Source organism: Diceros bicornis, chromosome 17 (genome assembly GCF_020826845.1).
Source record: "Diceros bicornis minor isolate mBicDic1 chromosome 17, mDicBic1.mat.cur, whole genome shotgun sequence".
Lineage (NCBI taxonomy): Eukaryota > Metazoa > Chordata > Mammalia > Perissodactyla > Rhinocerotidae > Diceros > Diceros bicornis.
Genome location: NC_080756.1, coordinates 54,280,174 through 54,303,423, shown reverse-complemented (window position 1 = coordinate 54,303,423; position 23,250 = coordinate 54,280,174). Strand labels below are relative to the sequence as shown.

Sequence of the window (23,250 nt, the reverse complement as noted above, 5' to 3'; positions counted from 1 at the left end):
TTAAGCTCATTAGATATCTCACGAGAACAGACAACTCCAACTTCTCTGCTGTGGTTACAAGACTCTTCCGGATGGGGCGCTGTGGGGCACAATGCAAGGTGAGTTTCATTCCCTTCACACTTGAACTTTTCAGCCCAAATTGGGCCATTCCCTTTTCCAAAGTGAGCTCCCACAAAAAGAGATCTGGCCTCTCCACAATTTAATTCTCTGCACAGCACATTGGCGGCATGGAGAGAGAAGTCAGAATCACAGACAGATCCCCACACGTCTCCATCTTTCACTTCAACACGTCCAGAACAGGAAAGATCAGTTCCAACCAGCCTGGGCTGCCTGTAGACTACAAGGAGTATTTCAGAGGTTAGTTTTTAGTCTCCAATTTCTCTGCTTATCCTCTAATCTCCATATCCAGCTCCAGGGCACTTTTTCTCCATTCATCATTAGAACACTCCATTTGCAGGGAGTCAGAGAATATCTTTGTAATCCAGACTTATTTCCTAAGATCTGGATTATATGTTTACTTTCTATACCTTGGTAACATACCAATCCTGGATTTAGAACTCCTCTGAAGGAAATGAATGACACAACTCGTTTACGTTAAAAAGTACTGACTAGGTAACCTCAGCAGTAAACAATAGATATTAAGATTTGTAATCATTTTAGGAAGGTGAGGATATAATCTAAAGATAGAAGGCTATCTTTATTTATAGGTTAGATCCAAGAAATACAGCTGAGTAATCTAAAAATAAACAAAAAATACTGCCCTGTTTTCCTGACCCCATCCTTTGTAGCATAACTACTTGTATTAATAATCTATGCTATCTGCCACCAACTCAGATATTTTTCCAAACTCCTGACTCATTTATCCAACTGCTATCCAGCATTTCCACTTGGATTTCTTACAGACATCTCAAACTGAAATCCTGGCAGTCCTTTCAAACATCTTCTAAAACTGCAGTCTTCCATATTTCAGTTGATGGAAATCTATTATTCCAGATATTAAAAAATATTGAGTAATTCTTGACTCCTGTTACATCATATATTCTACCTTTCAGGAAATCTTGTTTTCTGTGTCTTCAAAATATATTAATAATCCCAACATTTGTCACCCTTCCATTGCTAATACCTGGACTGAGCCACCATCATCTCTTGCCTGGATTACTGCAATAGACTCCTATGAATTCCCTATTTCCATAGTTGATCCTCTACAGTCTATTCTTAAATAAAAAGCCAGAGAGGTCATTTCAAATTAGAAATCAAACATTATCAGTTTTTTGCTTCTCCAATGGCTCCACATTTCACTCAGAGTAAAAGCCTAAATTCTTACACAGACATACTTATCCCTGAATACCCTGCCCTATCCACTTACCTCATTTGATGCCCTGTCCTACTGTTCTACTTCTGGCTCTTCAACCCACCTTGGCTCCTTACTGTTCCTCAAACATGTCAGCATAATCTTGTCATAAGGCTTTTGAACTGGCTGTTTCCTCTACCTGTATTTTTCTTTCCCAAATATGCACATTACTAACTCTCTTGTCTCCTTCAATTTTGTTCAGGTTTCACTTTTCCAATAAGGCTTAGCACAGACATCGTATTTGAATTGTATTCTGTCCCATACACACTCTGAATCCCATTTTTATTGTTCTACTTTTTCTCTATAGCCCTTAACATCTGCTAATTGTGTATATTTTACTCTAACAGAAAATTCTATTGGACACACTACTCTTGAGTCTATCAAAGAAAAAAATGAAGTAATTTCCCTGGACCTATATTCCTTTTTAGTCATCGCCTTATTTGTCTCTTCCCCTTAAAATTCAGCTCTTTGAAAAATAGTCTATACCTACCTTCCCAACACCCTGACTCCCTTTAACTCCTCAACTTGAAACTATCTTCTCTTTTCAATGCAACAAAACTGCTTTCGTAAAGTTTACTAATGACTTCCATGTTGTTAAACTTTGTGGAAAATGTTCAGTTTCATCTATCTTGACCTCTCAACAACTTTTTGACAGAGCTGATAATACCTTCCTTTTTGAAATGTCCTCTTCCCTTGGTTTCAGTGACATGACATTTTCTGACCACTACTCCTCAGTATCCTTTTTCAGCTCCTTTTAAGTCAATAAACCAGTTAATATTGTTATTCCTCAGGATAAGAACTCTTTTTTCCTGGGTCTATTTTTTATTCTTAATTTACATTTTATCCCTAGGTTTTAGTTACCATTCACATAGCTAAGATCCTAGTATTTATATCTCTATCCAAGACCAGTCTTCTGATCACCTAACTCTTATATCCAAGTTCCTACCACCCTGTTTACTTGACTGTTTTACAAATACCTCAAACTCAACATTTACCAAACTAAATTCATCATCCCACCCTCTCCAACTTGCTCCTCTGCCAGGATATTCTTTTCAGATCACACAACTGCAGTATATCGTTTGCTTTGTCCAGAAACGTCAGAGCGATCTTTGAGACTTCTTTACCCAAACTCCTACATTCAATGAATTATCAAGTTCTGTTGGTTCCAGCAACTAATGTTTCTTGAATCTGTTAATTTTCTCCAGCCCCACAATGAATATCCTATTCAGAACTTCATAAATTCACTAGAATCATCAAACAACTTGATGTTCTGCATCCAATAGCCCCCATCCAGCACACACACAGACAAAGACACACACACCACAGCCAGAGTTTTCTCTTTAAAATGCAAGTCTTATCATGCTTATGCCCTTCAATGGTTTCCCTTTCACTTTAGAATAAAGTACAAAAATCTCTACTCCATAAAAAATCTTGCCCTTGCCTACATCGCAGGGCTTTACTAGAACTTCTTCCCCTTGTTCCCTTAGGTCTAACACTTTTACTTCAAGCCATCTTTTAGTTCCTGGAATCAGACAAGCTCATTCCACCTTTGGTACTTGAATGAAATACTACCTATATTTTTCAATGATCTTCATAATACTTCTTTACTTGATTGTCATACCCATACTTCAGACCTTTTCTTAAATATCATTTCACAGAAATATTCTCTGACCCTGCAAATAGGTAATATCTTCTAATTATGTCTTCTCATTTCATCTTGTACTTCTACTTCATACAGCTTTAAATAAATCATCATTTCATTATATATTTTCATTATACACCTATCTCCTTTTCTAAATAAGAGAATAGAGCTACTTTTATTTAGCTCATCTACTTTTAACCTAGCATTGCTAAATAGCCACTCCATAAATATTTATTAAATACATGAAAGAATAAATAATTGAATAAATATGTTTATCTTTGCCCAGAAATTACCTGAGCAGATTATACTAGCTTCCATATTAGAAAGACATGTAGTCTGTATCCACTTCCAATGGACACAGTCCCAGAGAGAGGCTTCATTTCCAGTGCAGCTAGATGTAGATAGTAAGATGTGTGATGTTCTTTCTGTGAAACGAGGCTCTTCAGAGATACTGAGTACAGACTCACATCCAAGTTGCCTGCAAACAACTGCAGCAATGTTCATTCCCCAGTGGGTAGCACATACGGTTGCCGCAGCACCATTGATTTCCACCTCGACTCTCCCAGCACATCTGCTGCCTCCACCCACAAGCCTCAGTTCCATATTTGATTCATCTGTAATCAAAACACCAACACAATTTTACAGAAGCACACTACATAAGACATTTAAGATTCTTTTCCACTCATAGGCCAGTGGTGAAAAGTTGGCAGATTGTCTGGGTCCTGACTTCTCTACGGTGCTTAATAATTTTATTTATGCTTTCCTTCAAAGTTCATGTTTCCTTTTTATTAGATTAAAAAAACATATCACCCAGGTATGTTTCAAACTTATGAAAATTTCTGGCTTGAAAAGAAAGGATATCATTTTGTCTACAAAATCTGAACAAAGACTTTGGATAAAAATAATATTATTTAATGGTATTAATTTTCATCTGAATTTTGAATAATTACATATTATCTGCCAGAGACTCAGAGGAATATTATGGAAAGGTGGTATAATATATGCAGAGTCAAAGAAGAAATGCACACATCTATGATATTACAAAATCCAGGAAAAGTTAGAAGAAACTTAAATATGTTAGAGATGCTAGATGAAAATAATTCTAAAAAGAAATTGGACTCTGGGAAAAGAAAATATGAAATTTACTGTATGTGAGAAGTATGTGATTTTTTGAAGAATTAAGAAACTGGAAATCCATTCTGAGCCAAATTGAAACAGTCAGATTTTGAACGGAATTCTTACAAAAATCAATGTGAAACGGAGTGAGTCCTGTTCTAGCAAAGCTGATTTATCTATTTTAGGGTACTTTGGTAGTTTCTGGTGTGCTGTGGCATAGTCTGTGAAACACAAGTAATACTGCCTACTGATGTGAGAGTAAATATATTTAATTATAATAAGAATGTAATACTTCTTTATGTAATTCATGTTTAATTTTTTACAAATAATGGATGGTGTCAGCTTGTTTTATATTATTTTTAATTAAAAAAAGAAAATTAATATTAATAAATATCATTTGATAGCTATGTGATATCATACTCTGCATTTTCTACTTTATTTATATTAAACTATATTAATAGATCTAACTTCCTAATAGTGAAAGATCTGAAATGTCAGAAAACAGCTCTAGTGTCATCAAATTACCTCCTACTGGCCTTGAGAAGAGGAACAACATACTTAATGTGGCCCAGAAGGCCTTGGAATGTCTGCCCTTTCCTATCATTCCAGTCCCATTGCCTGATGCCTCTAACACTGCTGAGAAAGATTTTATTAAATTAGTTATTTTGACATAGTTATGTGTGAGTGGATATGGGATGATTCTCTAAATAAAACTCCCATTAAGTAAAGAAATAAAATCGCAATATATTTTTATTTTAAGCCTATATGTTACTCTGTGTTTTTGGGGCTCAGTGACGGAATTTGCAAAGCAAAGGTTAAGATCTTTTTGTAATTAACAAGGGTTTTAAAATTGTAATCATTTGAGGTTGGTAGAGCAGTTTTTTCAATTTTGCCATAAAAGTAAAAAGACATCTCTATAAATGGGACTTATTTTAGCTGCTGACATTTAGACAGCTATGCTTTTGGGGAGTAAATATGTGTCTTGCAGGAATCTCTATCAAAATTGAGATTACCTGAAAGGGAGTCTAGAAAAAGATAAAATTTTTTTTTTGCCCTAAGTGAAGTACTCTAAATATAAGGCAAAACATATTTCAGTGCTTTGTAGCAACATATATCCACTCTGAGAGAGTCTTAGGCAGAAAAACAGTTGTAGTAGATGGTTCAGCACAAGAAAGTATATCACGTTGACCTGTAGGTTTCCCTGAATTAAGAATTACATACCCATAATATAAACCAATAACACCTCCTTTATAGGGAGTCTGTAGTTTACTGTAACAGAGACAAGCACAAGAAAAAAAAACATGTGGATAGTTTCTATGGACTAGAGTTGGATCCCATGTTCAGGGAACCTGAATTCTTTTATTGAAAGATACATTACAGCATTATGTACAATAGCCTTGACATGGAAACAACCTAAGTGCCCATTGATGGATGAACAGATAAAGAAGATGTGGTGTATATATATATATATATATGTGTATATATATATATATATATATATATATATATACACACACACACACACACACACACACAATAGAATACTACTTGGCCATAAAAAAGATGAAACCTTGCCATTTGTGACAACATGGACTTTGAGGGTGTTATGCTAAGGGAAATGAGTCAGACAGAGGAAAACAAATACAGCATGGTTTCACTCATATGTGGAAGGTAAACAACAATAACAACCAAATACATAGATACAGAGAATAGATTGTTGATTATCAGAGGGGAAGGGTGGCAGGGGAAGGGTGAAAGGGGTAAAGGGGGAAATTTGTACAATGACGAATGGAAATTAGACTTTTGGTGGTAAACACGGCATAGTATATACCAAAGTCAAAATATAATGATGTGCGTCTGAAATCTGTATCATGTTATAAACCAATGTTACCTCAATTATAAAAATAAAATAAAAATTAAAAAAGAAAGATACATTAATATTCATGACCATGGGGAGCAAAACTTCCCCTTAAAAGAGAATAGTTCGGTGGCAGAACAAGCTTCCAGAAGACATGGGAAAAATTCAAGTTGGAAGAATATCTTCTCTGAGGAAGGATTGTAGTTATTTGTAAATCATAACTGTAAATCAATCTAAATTGAAAAGCAGAATAGAAGGACGAAAGTTTAAGAGGCAAATTCCAGATTCATGTTGGAGTTTAATGATTCTTTAAAACATAATTCAATGTCTTACTCACTTATATCAAAAAAGAATATATAGAGAAAGAGATAAAGATGTTGGGATTGCCTAAAAATAAGGAAACTCCAAGACTAATGAAATAGTATATCAGAGTCAGGGAATTCAACTCTTCTAAAAAACTGTACTACATGCATAGGTATATGTGGAATTTTTCTTTGTACCATTTGAAAGTTGTCTAATTAAAACTTTGGCCTTGGGAAAGGAAGCTGAAAGATAATTCTTGAAATTTTTGAAATTATGTAAACCATAAGCCCAGACCTTTAGATGAGGTTCATTCATTCTAATGCTATTGGTATGAATCTTGCATAAATAAGACTTTCAAGTAAGAATGGGTATTTGGGTAAGCTTGGGAAAGAATTTTTAAATATGTGGATGTTTCAATGCAAGTGTTTAAGTATTTTAATGACTGAATCTTTATTAATTTTTCTTAAACTAATCTGACTATGGATAATTTCTTTTTGTAGAATCCTTCGTAACACTAGTGTTCGGTGAACTTAACTTTGGGAAAATTTGGATAAATATTAGAAAATGAGGTTTCATTTCCTGAGGGTTTGGTACTGAGAAATGAGTACTCTGCCATACATGTACCCATTAAGGAAAAAAATAGTGTGTTAGAGAGGCCAGGCGCTTTTATAGGAAATCCTGGTTTGGGTGTCTTACCAGAACAGGTCACTCCAACATCTTCACTGTGACTGCAGTCATGATTTCCCCACCCACTGTGCCTGCATGCCCAGAGTTGTGGCTCATCCCCGTCACAGGAAACATCATCAAGCCAAATTTTTCCAGATCCCACAGAAGTATTTCCCAGACCCATGCCGATAATAGAAGATGGACAATCCAGCTGGTCACACACCACAGCAGCAGCATCACTGCTCCAGTTGTCATCACACACTGTGCCCCACTGTCCTTGAAAGTACACCTCCAGTCTTCCAGAGCAGCGGCTGTTGCCATCTATTAGCCTCAGGCTCCACTTTGTACTATCTACATCAAAAACAGTGAAGCAAGTAGTTAGTGGGTGTGGTAGTTAATATTATGTGTCAATTTGGCTAGACTACGGCACCCAGTTGTTTGCTCAAACACCAGTCCAGATGTTGCTGTGAAGATATTTTTAGATGTAACATTTAAATCAGAAAACTTTGAGTGGAGCAGATTACCCTCCGTAAGTGGGTTGACCTCATCTAATTAGTTGAAGACCTTAAGAGAAAAGACTGAATTCTTCCTCTAGGCTGTCTTTGGGCTCAAAATTGCAACATCAGCTCTTCGTGGGGTCTCCAGCCTACTGGCCTACCCTGCAGATTTTGGACTTGTGAGCCCCCACCATTCCTCCCTCTCCCTCAGTCTCTCAGTCTCTCTGTTTCTCTCTCTCTCTATATATATATAACATATGACATATATATTTAAAACTATAACCTCTTCCCTTGAGGTAGTTGCTTTTCAAGACCTTCCTGATTCTCCTCAGGACCCACCTCCACTACCCTTCTTTACTTTTAGACCTACAACTAGACTCAAGACCCAGGAGGTCCCAAAGTAAGGTACAAAGTGTGACTCATGTGGAAGAGCGTGCACAAAAAATGTGATTTTTCAAATTTATATGGATATAAATCTGGGAAATATGTGTGGAAATGCATATTAAGGGTGTGGGATAATAGTAGAAGAAACTTAAAGTTGGATCAGGCTGAATTTATTGATATGGGCCCACTAAGCAGAGATTCTAGATTTAATGATGTAGCTCGGGGGGTTAGAAAGGGCTCTAACATTTGATTGGTTGGCTGAAATATTGACCAAAAGATGTCCTATATTAAATGAAGTTGAAATGAACCACCTCTGTATGTGGTAGAGGAAGAATCCAAAGGCTTAGTGAGCTTGGAATTTAGAGTGGATTTATCATGTAAGATCTGCTCACCTACCCTGGGAGGGTCCAGAGAAAACACCTTGCAGCATGACTATGAGAAATAAATTTGTGAGGTCAGAAATTACAATGGGAACTGCTGCCACTGAATTGGGATTCTTAAATACAGTGGGGATAATTGGATTCTGAGGTAGCAGGGACAAGAGATGGGCACTTAATTGTCAAAGACAAGGTGGGTGTGGTTACCATAATGGACAACACATTCAAAGCAGTAATTAAAATAGTCTGACTTGCAGAGACCTATGACATTCGCTAGTTGATCGTGGTATCTCTAGAAATGAAATAGGCAGGCAGTCTTTTAAATTCTTGATCTGTTTAAAAGTGGAAGAGTTCTAGGTCAAGTGAACATAAATCTAACTTGAATCATAAAACAGAGAGTCATTGCCCCTCAACTGATTCGTAGACTTGAGCCAGTTTATAGACCCAGAATCCCACAAAGGAAGGGGAGGCCAGATCACCTTGAGGATGCACCCAGCCACAATGCCAAAAATTTATACTGTTAATTTTTCTCCCAACCTTTCCCAAAGAGACCTACAATCTTTCTCCAAGGTGACTGTGCATTTGGGAAAAGAAAATTATTAGACCTTTTAAGAACTACTGGACACTTGCTCTGAAGTGACATTAGTTCCAGGAGACCCAAAACGTCACTCTGGTCCACCAGCTAGAGTAGGGGCTTATGGAGGTCAAGTGATCAATGGAGTTTTAGTACAGGTTCACCTCACACAGTGGGCCCAGTGAGTCCCCTAACCCATTGTGTGGTTATTTCCCCAGGTCCATAACTAATTGGAATTGGTTAATTCTACCTTTGAATTACGCAAAATTGGGACATACATACTTAGCAACTGGCAGAATCCTCACATTGATTCCCTGACTTGTGGAGTGAGGGTTATTATGGTGTGAAAGACCAAGCAGAAGTCAGTAGAACTGCCCTCTTCCTAGGAAATTAGTAATCAATTAATAACCAAAATCAATACCACTTTCCTGGAACGACTGCAGAGTTTAGTTGCCACCATCAAGGACTTGAAGGATGCAGGGGTGATGATTTCCAACTTATCCCCATTCAACTCACCTATCTGGTCTATGAAGAAAACATATGAATCTTGGAGAAAGACTGTGGATTATCATAAACTCAACCAGATGGTGACTCCATTTCCAGCTGCTGTTCCAGATATGATTTCATTGTTCGAGCAAATTAATATATCCCCTGGTAACTGGTATGCAGCTAGTGATCTGACAAATGTTTTTTTCCCTCCATATCTTTTAATAAAGACCACCAGAAGCAGTTTGCTTCCAGCTGGCGAGGCCAACAATATACCTCCACTGTCCTACATCAGGAATACATCAACTCTCCTTATCTTCAAATGTCATTTTGGACATGACTCTTCTTAGGAAGTCTTGCCCAAGAACCTCAACTCCTCACTCCCTAACATTTCCCAATGCAACTGTAGCATCGTTTAATTCCTGTATACGTCTCTAGCCATACAATATTCTCCTAATACTATATTAGATTTACTTCCTGTACATTTGTCAATAAATTACATGGGATATTCAACACTTTATTATAAAATACGCTTTGTGTTAGACAATTTTGCCCAAATGTAGGCTAATGTAAGTGTTCTAATCGTGTTTAAGGTAGGCTAGGCTGAGCTATGATGTTCGGTACGTTAGATGTGTTAAATGCATTTTCGACTTACAATATTTTCAATTTATGACGGGAAGTAACCCCATTGCAGGTTGAAGAAAATCTGTGCTTGATGATCTACGCATCTGAATGAGTTTCGAGAGTTATTTTCTCACTGCCCAATAAGCCCAGCCTGTTCTCCATTCTGTTTAGGGGTCCTAGTTGAGTCTGATAGGCTACCAACCACAAGCATATATACAGAGGTAGGAGGAAAATCACTATATGTGTTTGATATTACTCAAAATTCAGATAAGTGTGTTTCTATGACATTTCCTAATTATTTAATAATATATCCAATTAAAAAAATAATTTTCTTAATTATGCAAAAAAGCCTCTTATTTTATATCTATTGTCACTAATCCAATCATTTCACAATAAATTATAAATATTCATGGTTTAATAAATTTTTCTAAAAGAAAATCTAAACAGTTACCTTTTTTCAAATACTGTACAGATTTTCCTCGACTTATGATGGGGTTACATCCCAATAAACCCATTGTAAGTTGAAAATATCATAAATTGAAAACGCATTTAATACATCTAACCTACTGAACATTGTAGCTTAGCCTAGCTTATCTTAAATGTACTCACAACACTTATATTAGCCTAAAGTTGGGCAAAATCAGGGGCCGGCCCAGTGCACGTGCTCTGCTGCGGCGGCCCGGGGTTTGCCAGTTCGGATCCTGGGCGCGCACCGATGCACCGCTTGGCAAGCTGTGCTGTGGCAGCGTCGCATATAAAGTAGAGGAAGATGGGCATGGATGTTAGCCCAGGGCCAGTCTTCCTCAACGAAAAAAACAAAAAAAAAGAGGAGAGAGGAGGGTTGGCAGATGTTAGCTCAGGGCCGATCTTCCTCACAAAAAAAAAAAAGCTGGGCAAAATCATCTAACACAAAGCCTATTTTATAATAAAGTGTTGAATATCTCATGTAATTTATTGAATACTGTACTGCAAGTGAAAAACAGATTGGCTGTCTGGGTGCAGAATGGTTGTAAGTGTATCAGTTGTTTACCTCCCTGATCGCATGGCTGACTGGGAGCTGCTGCTTGCTGGTGCTGCCCAGCATCATGAGAGAGTATTGCACCACACATTGCTAGCCCGGGAAAAGGTCAAAGTTCAAAACTTGAAGTATAGTTTCTACCAAATGCATAGCTTTTGCAGCATTGTAAAGGCGAAAAATCGAAGTTGAACCATTGTAAGGTGGGAACCATCTGTAATATCTCTTAGTCCTGTATTATCACTATGAAATAGATTCACTTTTTGATACAATGTAGTTCAGATTTCTCCTTCCTTCTTTTAGTGCTACTGGGAAATTTCTGGTTAGACAATCTTCAAAAACTGCATGCCTACAGATATCAGATGTTTTAAAACCAAGACTGAGAATATAAAGGGGAGTATAAGCAATAAATAGGTAGAGGAGTAGAAGATAGCATTTTTTCTCTTCAGACAATGACTTTTGCTAACACTTTCTAATTTAACAGTCAGAGTTTTCTAACTATATACTCCATGTTATAAAGTCTGTGGGTTTTTTTCCCCTTCTGTCTACCTCAACCATAGGAAGTGCCTTGCTTATTATGAATACTACTTCTTTTGTCAAGACAGAATAAACAAAACAAGTCTTACCTGAGCAGGACACAGTCACATCCTCTCTGTGTACACAGTTATGCTTTCCCCATCCAGGGTGTTCACAGTCCCAGATATTTGCCTCATTTCCAATGCAAGAAACATCATCCAACCAGATAGGTCCTGATGCTTCATTAATATGGGTCATACCATATATATGGATAGGATTTCCACATCCCAATTGTTTACACACAACAGCTGCATTCTTTGTGCTCCATTTGTCATGGCACACAGTCCCCCACTCTCCTTGGTATTTCACCTCCAATCTCCCATAACAGTGACTATCTGCACCCACGAGCCTCAGGTCCAGATCTGTCTCTGCAAGCAGGACAAAACTGCATGTTTGAGATCAAATTGATAGCACCCTTTCAGAAGACTAAAGGTGATATTTTCCTCACTTAGTATATTCAACACTCTGAAACTTTAGGCAAAGACATGATATGTTAGGCATATTTATTTATGAAAAATTTGTTTTTCTTTCTTGTAATAATTTCTTATTCAAATTTTGGAGGGACAGTGTCCCTATAGGATGAAACAAAGGAGGCAAATTTACTGAAGTAAAGTCTGGGAATCATTATAAAGCCTCCCAGAATGACTGATTTGGACAATGCAGGCAACATGGAATCACGGGTAGAGGTTCTTTGAGGTATGGGTGTATTCAGCAGATTAAAACTCTAGCAAGTTTCTGTAGTGGAGTCCAGTGTTGGGTCATCCCTTCATATTCTTTTTTTTTTCGGTTTATTGTGGTAACATTAGTTTATAACACTGTATAAATTTCAGGTGTACATCATTATACTTCTATTTCTACATGAATTACATCTTGGGTGGTGAACATGAGAACAGTATGTAATCCATCCCTCATATTCTTCATTTTAGTTTGTCTACCCATGTTTTATAAGGTAAAAGGAGGTGGGAGTACATGAAAATGCCCTTTAATGAAGTAAATTTCTCTTTTTATCCTGATTTTTCCCATGTTCAAAGCACTTGAGAAATATTTTTCTAACCAGCTATTACTATTATATAGGAAAGGTAGAATATTTTATAAGGGACCACTTTAAAAATTCCAAAAGCTTTCCAATTCCTTCACTGGATATTTAGTAAGACAAATGTTTTGTGTATATATAATAATCTTCCACTTTATTCACCAAGGTGTATACATATTTTTAAAATATAATATTTAATGGTTTCATAGTATCCCATCACATAAGGATTCTCTAAGTTATTTAATTAATACACAATTCTTGGTTATTTAAGTTATTGATAATTTTTCATTTTCATAAATTATGCTGCCATGGATATCCTTGCACATAAATTTTGAGTATGTCACCAATTATTTCCAAGAGAAATATAATGGAAATCAATGAACTTAATGTAAATTAAATACATATATATGAATATATGTACATACATATAATATATAATCTCCATATATACCAAATAAAAATTCATAGAAATAAAGCAAAGAAAAAATTTTAATTTCCTGAGGCAAATAAAAGAAACACATAAATCAAGTAGTGTATTCTCTTCTAGTATAGCAGAATTAGATATTGTAATAATATCATTTCCCCCCAAATCAAACTAATTCATATGTTTAACATTACTTAAAAACAATTCCAATTTTAATCCAGATTTAGAAGAAAATATATGAATGAATAGCAAGGGAATTTTTAAAAAAATAGAATAATTAGGGGATATATATGCCTCAGTGCACATTAACCAATAGAAAGCTACAATAATTAGAACACCATGATTCTCAAATAGAAGAGAGGGTTATGTATTTTTCAAAGGGACCCTGTAAAATACAGAATTCTTACATATTATGAAGACAAAGACTTATCACACAATAGAAAACAGGGCAAAGAACAAAAAAAGACAATCCACGAACAAATACAAATAAATTGCCAATGAAGAATTGGGAGAAAAAATTCTTTTTTGTTGTCAAAGCAATTTTAAGCATTGGCTCTGGAGCCAAACAGCCTATATTTGAATCCCAGTGTCACCACTGCCCTTATAGCTGAGGGACCTTTGGTGAGTTACTTTCAGTACTTCCATTTCCCCACTGTAAAACAGAGGCTGCAATAGTGTCTACTTCCTGGGATTACATGAAGATTACATGAAACTATACATGTAAAGTAAATAGAAAAAAGCCTGGCACACAATAGATGTTCAATAAGTGTTAGTTCATATTATTATTATAATTTTTTATCATACTGATAGTAACTTTAAAATATGGAAATATTCAGTGTTAGTGGGATAGTAGAAAAATGAGATTTAGTAGAAGAGAAAAAAAATAAAATTCCTGGAAGATGATTTGGCAATATATATCCCAAACTTTAAAAAGATGCATACTCTTTTACATAACAATTCCATTTTTAAGTGTTTAGCAAAGTAAATAAAGTGTAAAAAATGTATTTTTCAGTATATCCAATAAAACAATATTTTGACTAGTGAAAACTTAAAAACTTAACAGTATGGGAATAACTAATAAATTATAGTGCATTTATGCAATATCTAAGTAGCCTTTAACCTGATGCTAGATTATTAATGATCATGTGGAATATATCTATGATATATTATTCAGCAAAAAGGGGCACACATGCACACACTTACATATCCATGATCTTGTAACATAAACAACAAAATTGTAAAAAATTTTTAAATAAATGGTGGCACTGCAAGTGGATTTTAAAAATTCTTTTTAATTTTTTGCATTTTGACTCTTTTACTGGGTATATCATTTGATGAAAATAATTTTCAAAAAACAGAAAGGAAAGTTGCTAAAAGAGTAGATCTTAAAAGTTCTCATTACAAGAAAAAAACTTGTAACTGTGTGTGGTGATGGATGTTAACTAGACTTGTGATCATTCACAATATGTACAAATATTACATCATTATGTTGCACATCTGAAATTAATATAATGTTATATGTCAATTATATCTCAATTTAAAAAGAAAAAATAAAAAGCAATTTTTATAATACTTTACATCAATGTATAAAAGTAAAATAAAATATGTGTACAAAAAGAGTGATAATTAACTTTGTCTACAAAATTGATAATATTAAATGTGAGGAGAATAGATACATAGACAGAAATTGATAAAACAAACTCCACTCCTCAGTTTATGGAATTTGTATATACTTTACATCCAAAGATTTCAGGAAAATATAATGTATAATAGCAAAAAAGTTACCAAGAGCCTATATACCAAGAATAGATTTTGAGTTAAATAATTTACTGTATACTCATATGATAGAATAATGTGAAGGTTTTTATTATAATTTTTGAGAAATTAGTTTAAGGACATGGGAAAATGCAAATGTTATAATAAGTGAGAAACAAGACATAAAATAATAAGTTGCACTATTTATCTATCATCTATCTATCTATTATCTATCTACCTATCTATCTATCTATCTATCTATCTATCTATCTATCTATCTAATCTATCTATATCATGTATCTATCTATCCATCCACAAATAACCTATTTGTGTGCATGTATGTGTGTGTGTATTTTATTTACAAGAATGTAGTTCTTTATTTTTTCTATTATTTGTCATCTATCAGGGTTCTATAGCAGGTGCTGGGAGATCAATGAATAACAAAATGATCCATATATACCCTCATGTAAGTGGCATGGTTGGAAATTGTCATCTAAGGCCACAATAATCCCCTACCACCCCACTCCAGCCCACTTAGAGCTGTGTAGATATTGCTTTTTCTTTTTCTTTCATAAAGCACTACAGAGAAGAAGGATGACTTGATTTTATTTATTATTTCTTTATTTTTTCCTTATATGCAACCTAGTTTTTTCTATTTAAATGGCCATGGAAATTTTTTTTTTTTCTGCTGAGGAAGATTTGCCCTGAGCTAACATCTGTTGCCAATCTTCCTCTTTTTTTTTTTTTTTTTTTTTTTGCCTGAGGAAGGTTAGCCCTAAGCTAACATCTGTGTCAATCTTCCTCCACTTTTTATGTGGGTTGCCGCCACAGCATGGGTGATGAGTGGTGTACGTCCACACTCGGGATCCGAATCCGCAAACCCAGGCCTCTGAAGCGGAGTAGGCCGAACTCAACCATTATACCACGGGGCCGGCCCCAGGAAAATTTTTATACCCAAAATTGAAGTATGTCAGAAGAATCATACACATAGATTTTGTATCTGCTCTCAATTCTACTAATGGCATTCTAGATTCCTACAGAATTATGCATCATGTCAATGTATATAACGAATATATCTATCTCTAGCTATTTGGATTTGTATATATTTCTAATTCTCTATAGTCAACCTTAATTTATAACCAGAAATAAACAATACATATTATTAAATAAAAAGTTAAAAAGCAGTAGTGAATTCAACACAGAAAAACAGTGAAGAAAACTATGAATTAATAAAACTCATTAGTTTTATATGAAGCGGAACTTCCTAATTGTTTTAGAGACACAGATTAAATATAGTGATGCATTTGGAAACCAGATGCATTTGTTTTCAGGGGAGATTGATTGGTGAGACAGTGAAAGCTCTCTTTTTACAATGTGCATTTAAAAATACAGCCGGTCAAGGTATATTAAAGGCGTTATTCACAATAGCCAAGACTTGGAAGCAACCTAAGTGCCCATCAAGGGACGAATGGATAAAGAAGATGCGGTATATATACACAATGGAATACTACTCAGCCATAAGAAACGATGAAATCCAGGCATTTGTGACAACATGGATGGACATTGAGGGTATAATGCAAAGTGAAATAAGTCAGAGGGAGAAGGTCAAATACCGTATGATTTCCTTCATTAAGTAGTAGATAATAACAACAATAAACAAACACATAGGGACAGAGATTGGATTGGTGGTTACCAGAGGGGAAGGGGGGAGGGAGGAGGGTGAAAGGGATAATTCGGTACATGTGTGTGGTGATGGGTTGTAATTAGTATTTTGGTGGTGAACATGATGTAGTCCATGCAGAAATAGAAGTACAATGATGTACACCTGAAATTTTTACAATGTTATAAACCAATAAAAAAAAAATAAAATAAAAAATAAATAAATAAAAAAAATAAATAAAGGCAGGATGAAGAGATATTATCTTTTCTTGGTACATTAGCATGGGGTATATGGAGGATTCACTCTCATAGACACAAATTATATTTCCAGGTTTAATTTCTTCTAAGCCTGAGTTACGAAGATTCATCAGTGTTTTCTTTTCAATAAAAAGCAAGTAATGCATCACTGAAGAAAGCTATAAGACAAAAGTTCTTTCTGCAGCTTAACTGTATGTTAGGGTGTTTTTAAGGTCCTAAAAATCTTCCTTCCGAGCTAGCAAGTGTTTCCACCTCCCAACAAAATATACCTGAGAATTCAAATTTGTACGCTTTTGTAATCTTTGAACCTTACCAGCACAGATTATTCCAGCATCTGATCTTTGGACACATGCTCGCTTTGCTTTTCCATCATACATGCAGTCCCAGAGAGCTGATTCATTTCCAATGCAAGATACACTGTTTATCCAGATCTCCTTAGATTCTCTACTGGGTTTAGCATAGTGACTGCCAGAGATACCATTTGGACATCCTAGCTGTTTACAAACCACAGTGGCTTGTTTATTATTCCAGCCATAGTCACATATTGTCCACCACTGTCCATGGATTCTCACCTCTATTCTCCCTGAACAATTGCTGCTTCCATCCACCAATCGCAGGTCCAAATCTGCTCCATCTAGAACAAAGTCACAGCGAAACATCTGGGTTGGGTTTGGGACAGGATCATCAGCTTGCTTCACCCCCGATCCCCACTATGTGAAGATAAGATGTATCTTTAATATGCTGAGAAAAGTGAAAAATGAGAATGCATTTTGTTTTAGAATTTTAACAAGAAGACTTCAATATGGAAACGTATGTCCGTCTTTTTGGAAACAATCCTCTCTTCAATATGAAAATTGAAATCATAAACCTAAGAACCTTGCTTTAACTTTGGCTAAAATTTAAGAAACTATACATTACAATGGAAAGATTTAGAATTCTATTTTATTATAAATTATATTAATTTTCAAAATACTAGATTAATCATTTTTAACTCAGTAAAATAAAACAGAGAGTGTTGGGAAATACCACATTTCAGTAACTTCAGGAGGAAAAGATACAAAAAGAATGTAGCGTTAGGAAAAACTTTTACTTGGATTTAAATGGAAACATATTCTTTCTCATGCTATGTTTTCTATGAAGAAACAAAACTTCATTTATAAAATATATTTGTTGTAGCTACCAGAACTTCCTGATTTCCAGATACATTTTTGGTACTCTCCTTTCACTAGTTTACTTAATACTGTAGTCCTGTCTACAATATGAGAAACTTGCAGCTTAGCAATTGATTTATATAAGGTCACATAATTATCAAATGACATATTCTAAACTATAAACTATATCTGTTTGGTAAAAAAATCCCTGTGACTATAGGGCTGAGGAGAAGACCAATGTACCTAGTTATCCATCTTCCCATGGTTGGCCGTATGCATCTGCCTCATTATTGGGACTCTTTTCCAATTTTATTTTTAGGTAACTTCCTTCATGGCTATATCTTACTCTTTCAGAAGCACACAATTCTAAAGATTCCAGAATCTGAATTACAAATGTTCTTACTGTTAGAGATATTATGTCAGAAGTACACTACTGTGAATCCACTTTTGAATATTGTAAGAAAGTTCATGTTTAATTAAAATGATTTAAATTCTCTCTCTTCCCCTCTCCTTTCATCTCATCTTGTCATGTCTCCCTCTTCTCTCCCCTAAGTTCTTCTTTCCCTTTCTTGTCTGTCCATTTGTGTAATAAATGATGGATTAGTTAAATATACTTTGGGAAACTCTTCTTTTGTGGGGTGGAAGTGGTTGGTCCCCAGACAAAACTTGCAAGCAAACTGGTGTAAAAAGAAAAAAAAAATGTGAAAAGGTTTCCTAAATACAGTCTCTTTCCCAAATATCCTATGAGGATGGACTGGAGAACTATTGTAATCAATAAGGCTCACTGTCTATATTTGTTTTTCTATGTGCACATTTCCCTCCTGTATGCTCTAGACTTAAGTAAAACTCTTTAAAATCTATGGCCTGATCTCAAACTCTACATGAAATTAGATGAAGGCATCTTACATGTCAGGCTAGCAGAGTAGTGTCACCTACTAAAGAAAATGATTTACTAAAGAAGCTCTTTCCATCATGACAAAGGGGATTCTCAGAAGAAAATAGTTGGGTCTACATCTAGAGAGTCTTCTTTCATAAAAACAGGAGAAGGTGTGGGTTTAATTTTGTTAAGACAGTGGACACGTGTTCTTACATCTTTGAACATAGAACACCAATGTGAGATGAATATCAGGGAATATTTTAAGCCCTGACCAGACAAAAACCACATATAAATAGGGGGAAATGTGTTTGTAGCTGAGAATTTGAAACTAGAAGACAAATGGCTGCAGCCAAAAATTTTACTAGTGTAAAGTATAAAGTAATTCACAAGTCATAAATTTTTAGATACGGTTCAAAAAGTTTATTTTAGTGAAAGGAAGTGCTAAAATAAGCCTAATTTTGAAATTGTAAAGAAATATTGTGTGTCTCTGAATATACCAAGTAATTACAGTACACATTTAAAAAATTATGCTGAATATTCATATAAATCATGCATTTGTGCAGACTAATAGTAATTTTGACTAGACTGGATATTTTGTTGCATCAATCAGAGCTAAGTAAAATGGCGTCAGAGGTTATAAACCTCATTCTGAAGAAGGGAGGTTTACAATGTAACATGCTGGAGGGTATGGAAACATATTCCCTGAGGAAAAATTAAAAATCTCAATTCCTACATTCACAATTGGTTGTAACTTCTTCAAGGCTTGTACCTGTTTCTCCAAAAGAGGTATTTTATCTGATGTAATCATATGAATGTAGGTCTTACCAGAGCAGATCACAGCCACATCCTTCTGATGAATACAATTATAATTTACCCTTCCAGAATGTCTGCAGTCCCAAAGAAAAGATTCGTCACCAGAGCAAGAGACATCATCAAGCCATATAGTACCAAACCCTGATTCCAAATGAGGCAAGCCAGGGAAGTGAAGTGCTGTTCCACATCCCAACTGCTTGCACACCACGTTAGCAGCAGCATTGTTCCAGTTATGGTGGCATATGGTCCCCCACTTTCCTTGGATTTTCAGCTCTACTCTCCCAACACAGTGGTTACTTCCACCTACAAGCCTCAGTTCTAGATCAGTACCATCTGAAACAGAGATACAGACAAAAATCCCAGGTGAAGTTCTGATTAGACGCTTCAGACTCCAAATCGTCTCCCACAAAATAAACACAAATATATAGTAATTTGATTTGAGAGTCAATGGATATCTAATTCCTGCCTTTTCGAATCCTTGTATAAGTTTAATGTAGTAGAATTTTTTTCCCAGGAAAGGATTCACAGTATGATATCAACAATCTATGTCGACAACAACAGAACCTCTGTTGTTTGGGGAATTGAGCACAATAGAGAGTAGAAATACTCTTTCTGATTGTGAGGTTAAGAGTCAATCAATCATGGACCAGGAATGCATGCCAATTTGTTGTTGAAGCACAGACCTTCTCTGGCTCTGCCTTCTCTGCTTAGCCAGAACGTATATTAGAACTCACAATTGTGTTAAGTAATGGCAACGGGATGAGATACCATCATTATCATCACCATCATCACCATCATCATCATCACCATCTCACTCTCATTTCAACATTGTCATTCTTTCTTTAAACAAGCATTTAACTCCAATTCCTTGTAACACAGCTTCTAATAGTTCACCTTTTTTGGATTTACTCTCTCGAAGGATACCAATGACTAATAAAGCTTCCAAAGGTGAAAGCAAGTGTGACCAGCAGTAAATCATGAGCCTGTCATTTTATTACAGTACTTTATTAATTTAATCCAAATTCTCTATTCAAAATGCTCCTTCTCTGTCTCCTTGTTACTTATATGCAAAGGAAGTCCTAATGTTAAATAAATCTACACTGGTCACTTCTACTTATGAAATGAAGAGATGGAAAGTTATCTTTAGACACTAATTTAAATATCACGTCCTTTTCTCTTGGTGTTATTCTGCATGCATTCTCTCTAATGCATCATCTGAAATAACACATCACCACAATCCTTAGAATTAACACAACTACAATGCTACCTTAGTGAAGAGCCTTGAAATAAACAGATGAAAGGATAGAAAAATTGCAAAGATACGACATATTCAGAGTCCATCTTCACCCACTGTGATATAAATATATTTGGTAGTATACATAGATGTAGATTAACTGTCCAATTAAAGATCTTAGCTCCTTCTGACCATAACCATTTATTTGGATATTAAAATGCCTTCTTAAATGGAACCGATTTCAATTCCTAAACTACTGGATTTATTTTTATTAATAGTTATGAAGAGATCTGATGTGAGCTATAAGGATTTCTAATTATTCAGTAGAAGAATTTCATCTCCTGGTCTTCTCTCAGTCTTTGCCTACATTGTCCAAGAATACATCCTCTCTCTCCAATTGCTTTTTGTCCCCATTTATCTCAGTTAAATAAATTAGATTATATTTTCTTAATCCCAGAGTTGGTTAAGGAAATGGCATCCTATCAGTCATCCAAAGGTAAAAAAAAAAAAAAATGAATAAAGAAGGACCATACTTCTCACTGCTACTGCATGTGTCTATGACTTCTGTGGATGATGGGATTATCATAGCATATTCAAAAACAGATGTTATTTTGAAGCCATAGTGTACGTTTATAAGCCTACAGTTGGAATTTGTATTTTCCCAAGAAGGAATTATCGTAGCATCACATATTTTAGAAAGATAGTCTATGACTCTATAGTCATAGAGTTAGATAAGGAATATTAACTCAAAATGTGGTTCTTCAGTAGACATAAGAAAGAAATCTATGTTTTTCTTTCAAATATATATCATTTGTAAATACTTTTAAGTATATACAAAATTCCCTCATAAGGCCAGTTTTATCTTTATATACCCATTTATGTAAAATCTGCCTAAATCCAATATGCAGAGTTCAGAACCCACCAAGAAGGGGAAACCTCAGTAAACCCACAGACTTTAGGAAGGTATCCCAACGGGTACCTAGGAGTAAGGAGTAGGAACAGACTGGCCTCTGTGGGAACTTAAGCCTAGATTCAATTGTTCTCTGTGATTGGATTAAGGTTTTCTGAGATTGCCTTCTGCCAAAAACTTAAGATTATCGTAGACCTCTAATTGTCTTTATAATTTTTCATAAACCATGTATATGACTGTCTGAGAAATAATAAATATATGAGAAGATAAAATTGAAAACCAAGAGAAGCAAAAGACACAGATCAACAGGAAATATGTGTAATTGAATTACCAGAAACATACTTTACTTGACCATCCTTAATATGTCTAACAAAACAAAAGGCATGACTGGAAATTTTGGCAGAGAAATAAAAACTATAAAAGGAACACAATAGAGAGTCTAGAATAGAAAAATACAATCGCTAACTTAAGAACACAATAAATGAGTTTAACAATAGATGAGTTTATCACAGAAAAAGAAAGCATTGGTGTACTGTAGAGTACACACAGAAAGAAAGAGTCAAAAGTATAGAAAACACAGAAAAAATACCTCAAGAGGCATATGGGATGGAATAAGAAGACCTAATATATGTGTAATTGGAGTCCCAGAAAGTGAGAAGATAGAGAATTCAGCGGAAGAAATGTTTGAAAATACAATCGTTAAGAATTTTCCAAAAATGAAGACGACTTTCCAAATACAGCCAAAAATTCAAGAGGCACCATTGAACTTCAAGCAGAACAACAACAAGAATGACAATCACAACAACAACAACAAAACAATTTCTAGGCACATAATGGTACAATTACTGGAAACTAAAGACAGAAAAAACTTTGAAAGCATCCAGAGACGTAAAAAGACAGATTACCTTCAATGAAAATTCAATAATGACAGCTTACTTTTCAACAGAAAAAATGAAAGCCATATAATATGGAACAATATGTTCAAGACACTAAAAGGAAATCAGACTAGCCTAAAATTCTGAGATAATTCTTAAAGGTGATATTGCTAGTTTTCTTTTTCAAAGAATAGATAATTATGATAAATTTGAACACATATTTCCTTTTATTGGTTTCCATGGGCTGAAAGTATTACCAGAACGGATCACCCCAGCAGCCAAATTATGATTACAATTATTATTCCCATCCGTGGTGTTTGCATTCCCAGAGAGCTGACTCATTTCAAAAGCAGGATATATGATAAATCCTGATTCTCTTGGATGAAACACCCTTAGGATGAAAATTTATCTTGATGACAGAGGGTTAATCCAGCTGATTACGCACAGTAGAAACATTATTAACATCCCAGTTCTGATGACAGACAGTTTATCTCTGATCCTGGACTTTGATATTTACCAATCCTTTACATTTTTTACTTCCACTCACCATCTTTAACTACACATCCTTTCCATCTGCAAAAGAGACACAAGTCTAGGTCATAAATGAGATTAAGGAGAATCAGGCTTCCTGGATCTGAACACATCTTTCATTTACTTATTTCCATAGGATATATCTTCTTGACTCATAGGACTCATTGGCTCTAATGTTAAAATATTGTCCTCTCAATTCGTTTTACTAGAAACAGCTGTTCTTTCAGCTGCAGAACAAAGAGAATTCAAACAAATGATGTA

The 23,250-nt window shown here is 35.1% G+C and overlaps 1 protein-coding gene across 1 annotated transcript in view; it reads right to left on the bottom strand.

Annotated features, from left to right (window-relative positions):
• Positions 1–23,250, bottom strand: part of LOC131415598 (scavenger receptor cysteine-rich type 1 protein M160-like) — a 48,283-nt gene that overhangs the window by 11,266 nt on the left and 13,767 nt on the right. The window contains exons 4-9 of the mRNA XM_058557424.1: positions 19,360–19,772; positions 16,907–17,308; positions 11,520–11,835; positions 6,967–7,287; positions 3,287–3,607; positions 23–337 (exon numbers count right to left, since the gene is read on the bottom strand). Coding sequence (XP_058413407.1) covers positions 23–337; positions 3,287–3,607; positions 6,967–7,287; positions 11,520–11,835; positions 16,907–17,308; positions 19,360–19,772 — 2,088 coding nt within the window. The remainder of the gene's footprint in view (positions 1–22; positions 338–3,286; positions 3,608–6,966; positions 7,288–11,519; positions 11,836–16,906; positions 17,309–19,359; positions 19,773–23,250) is intronic.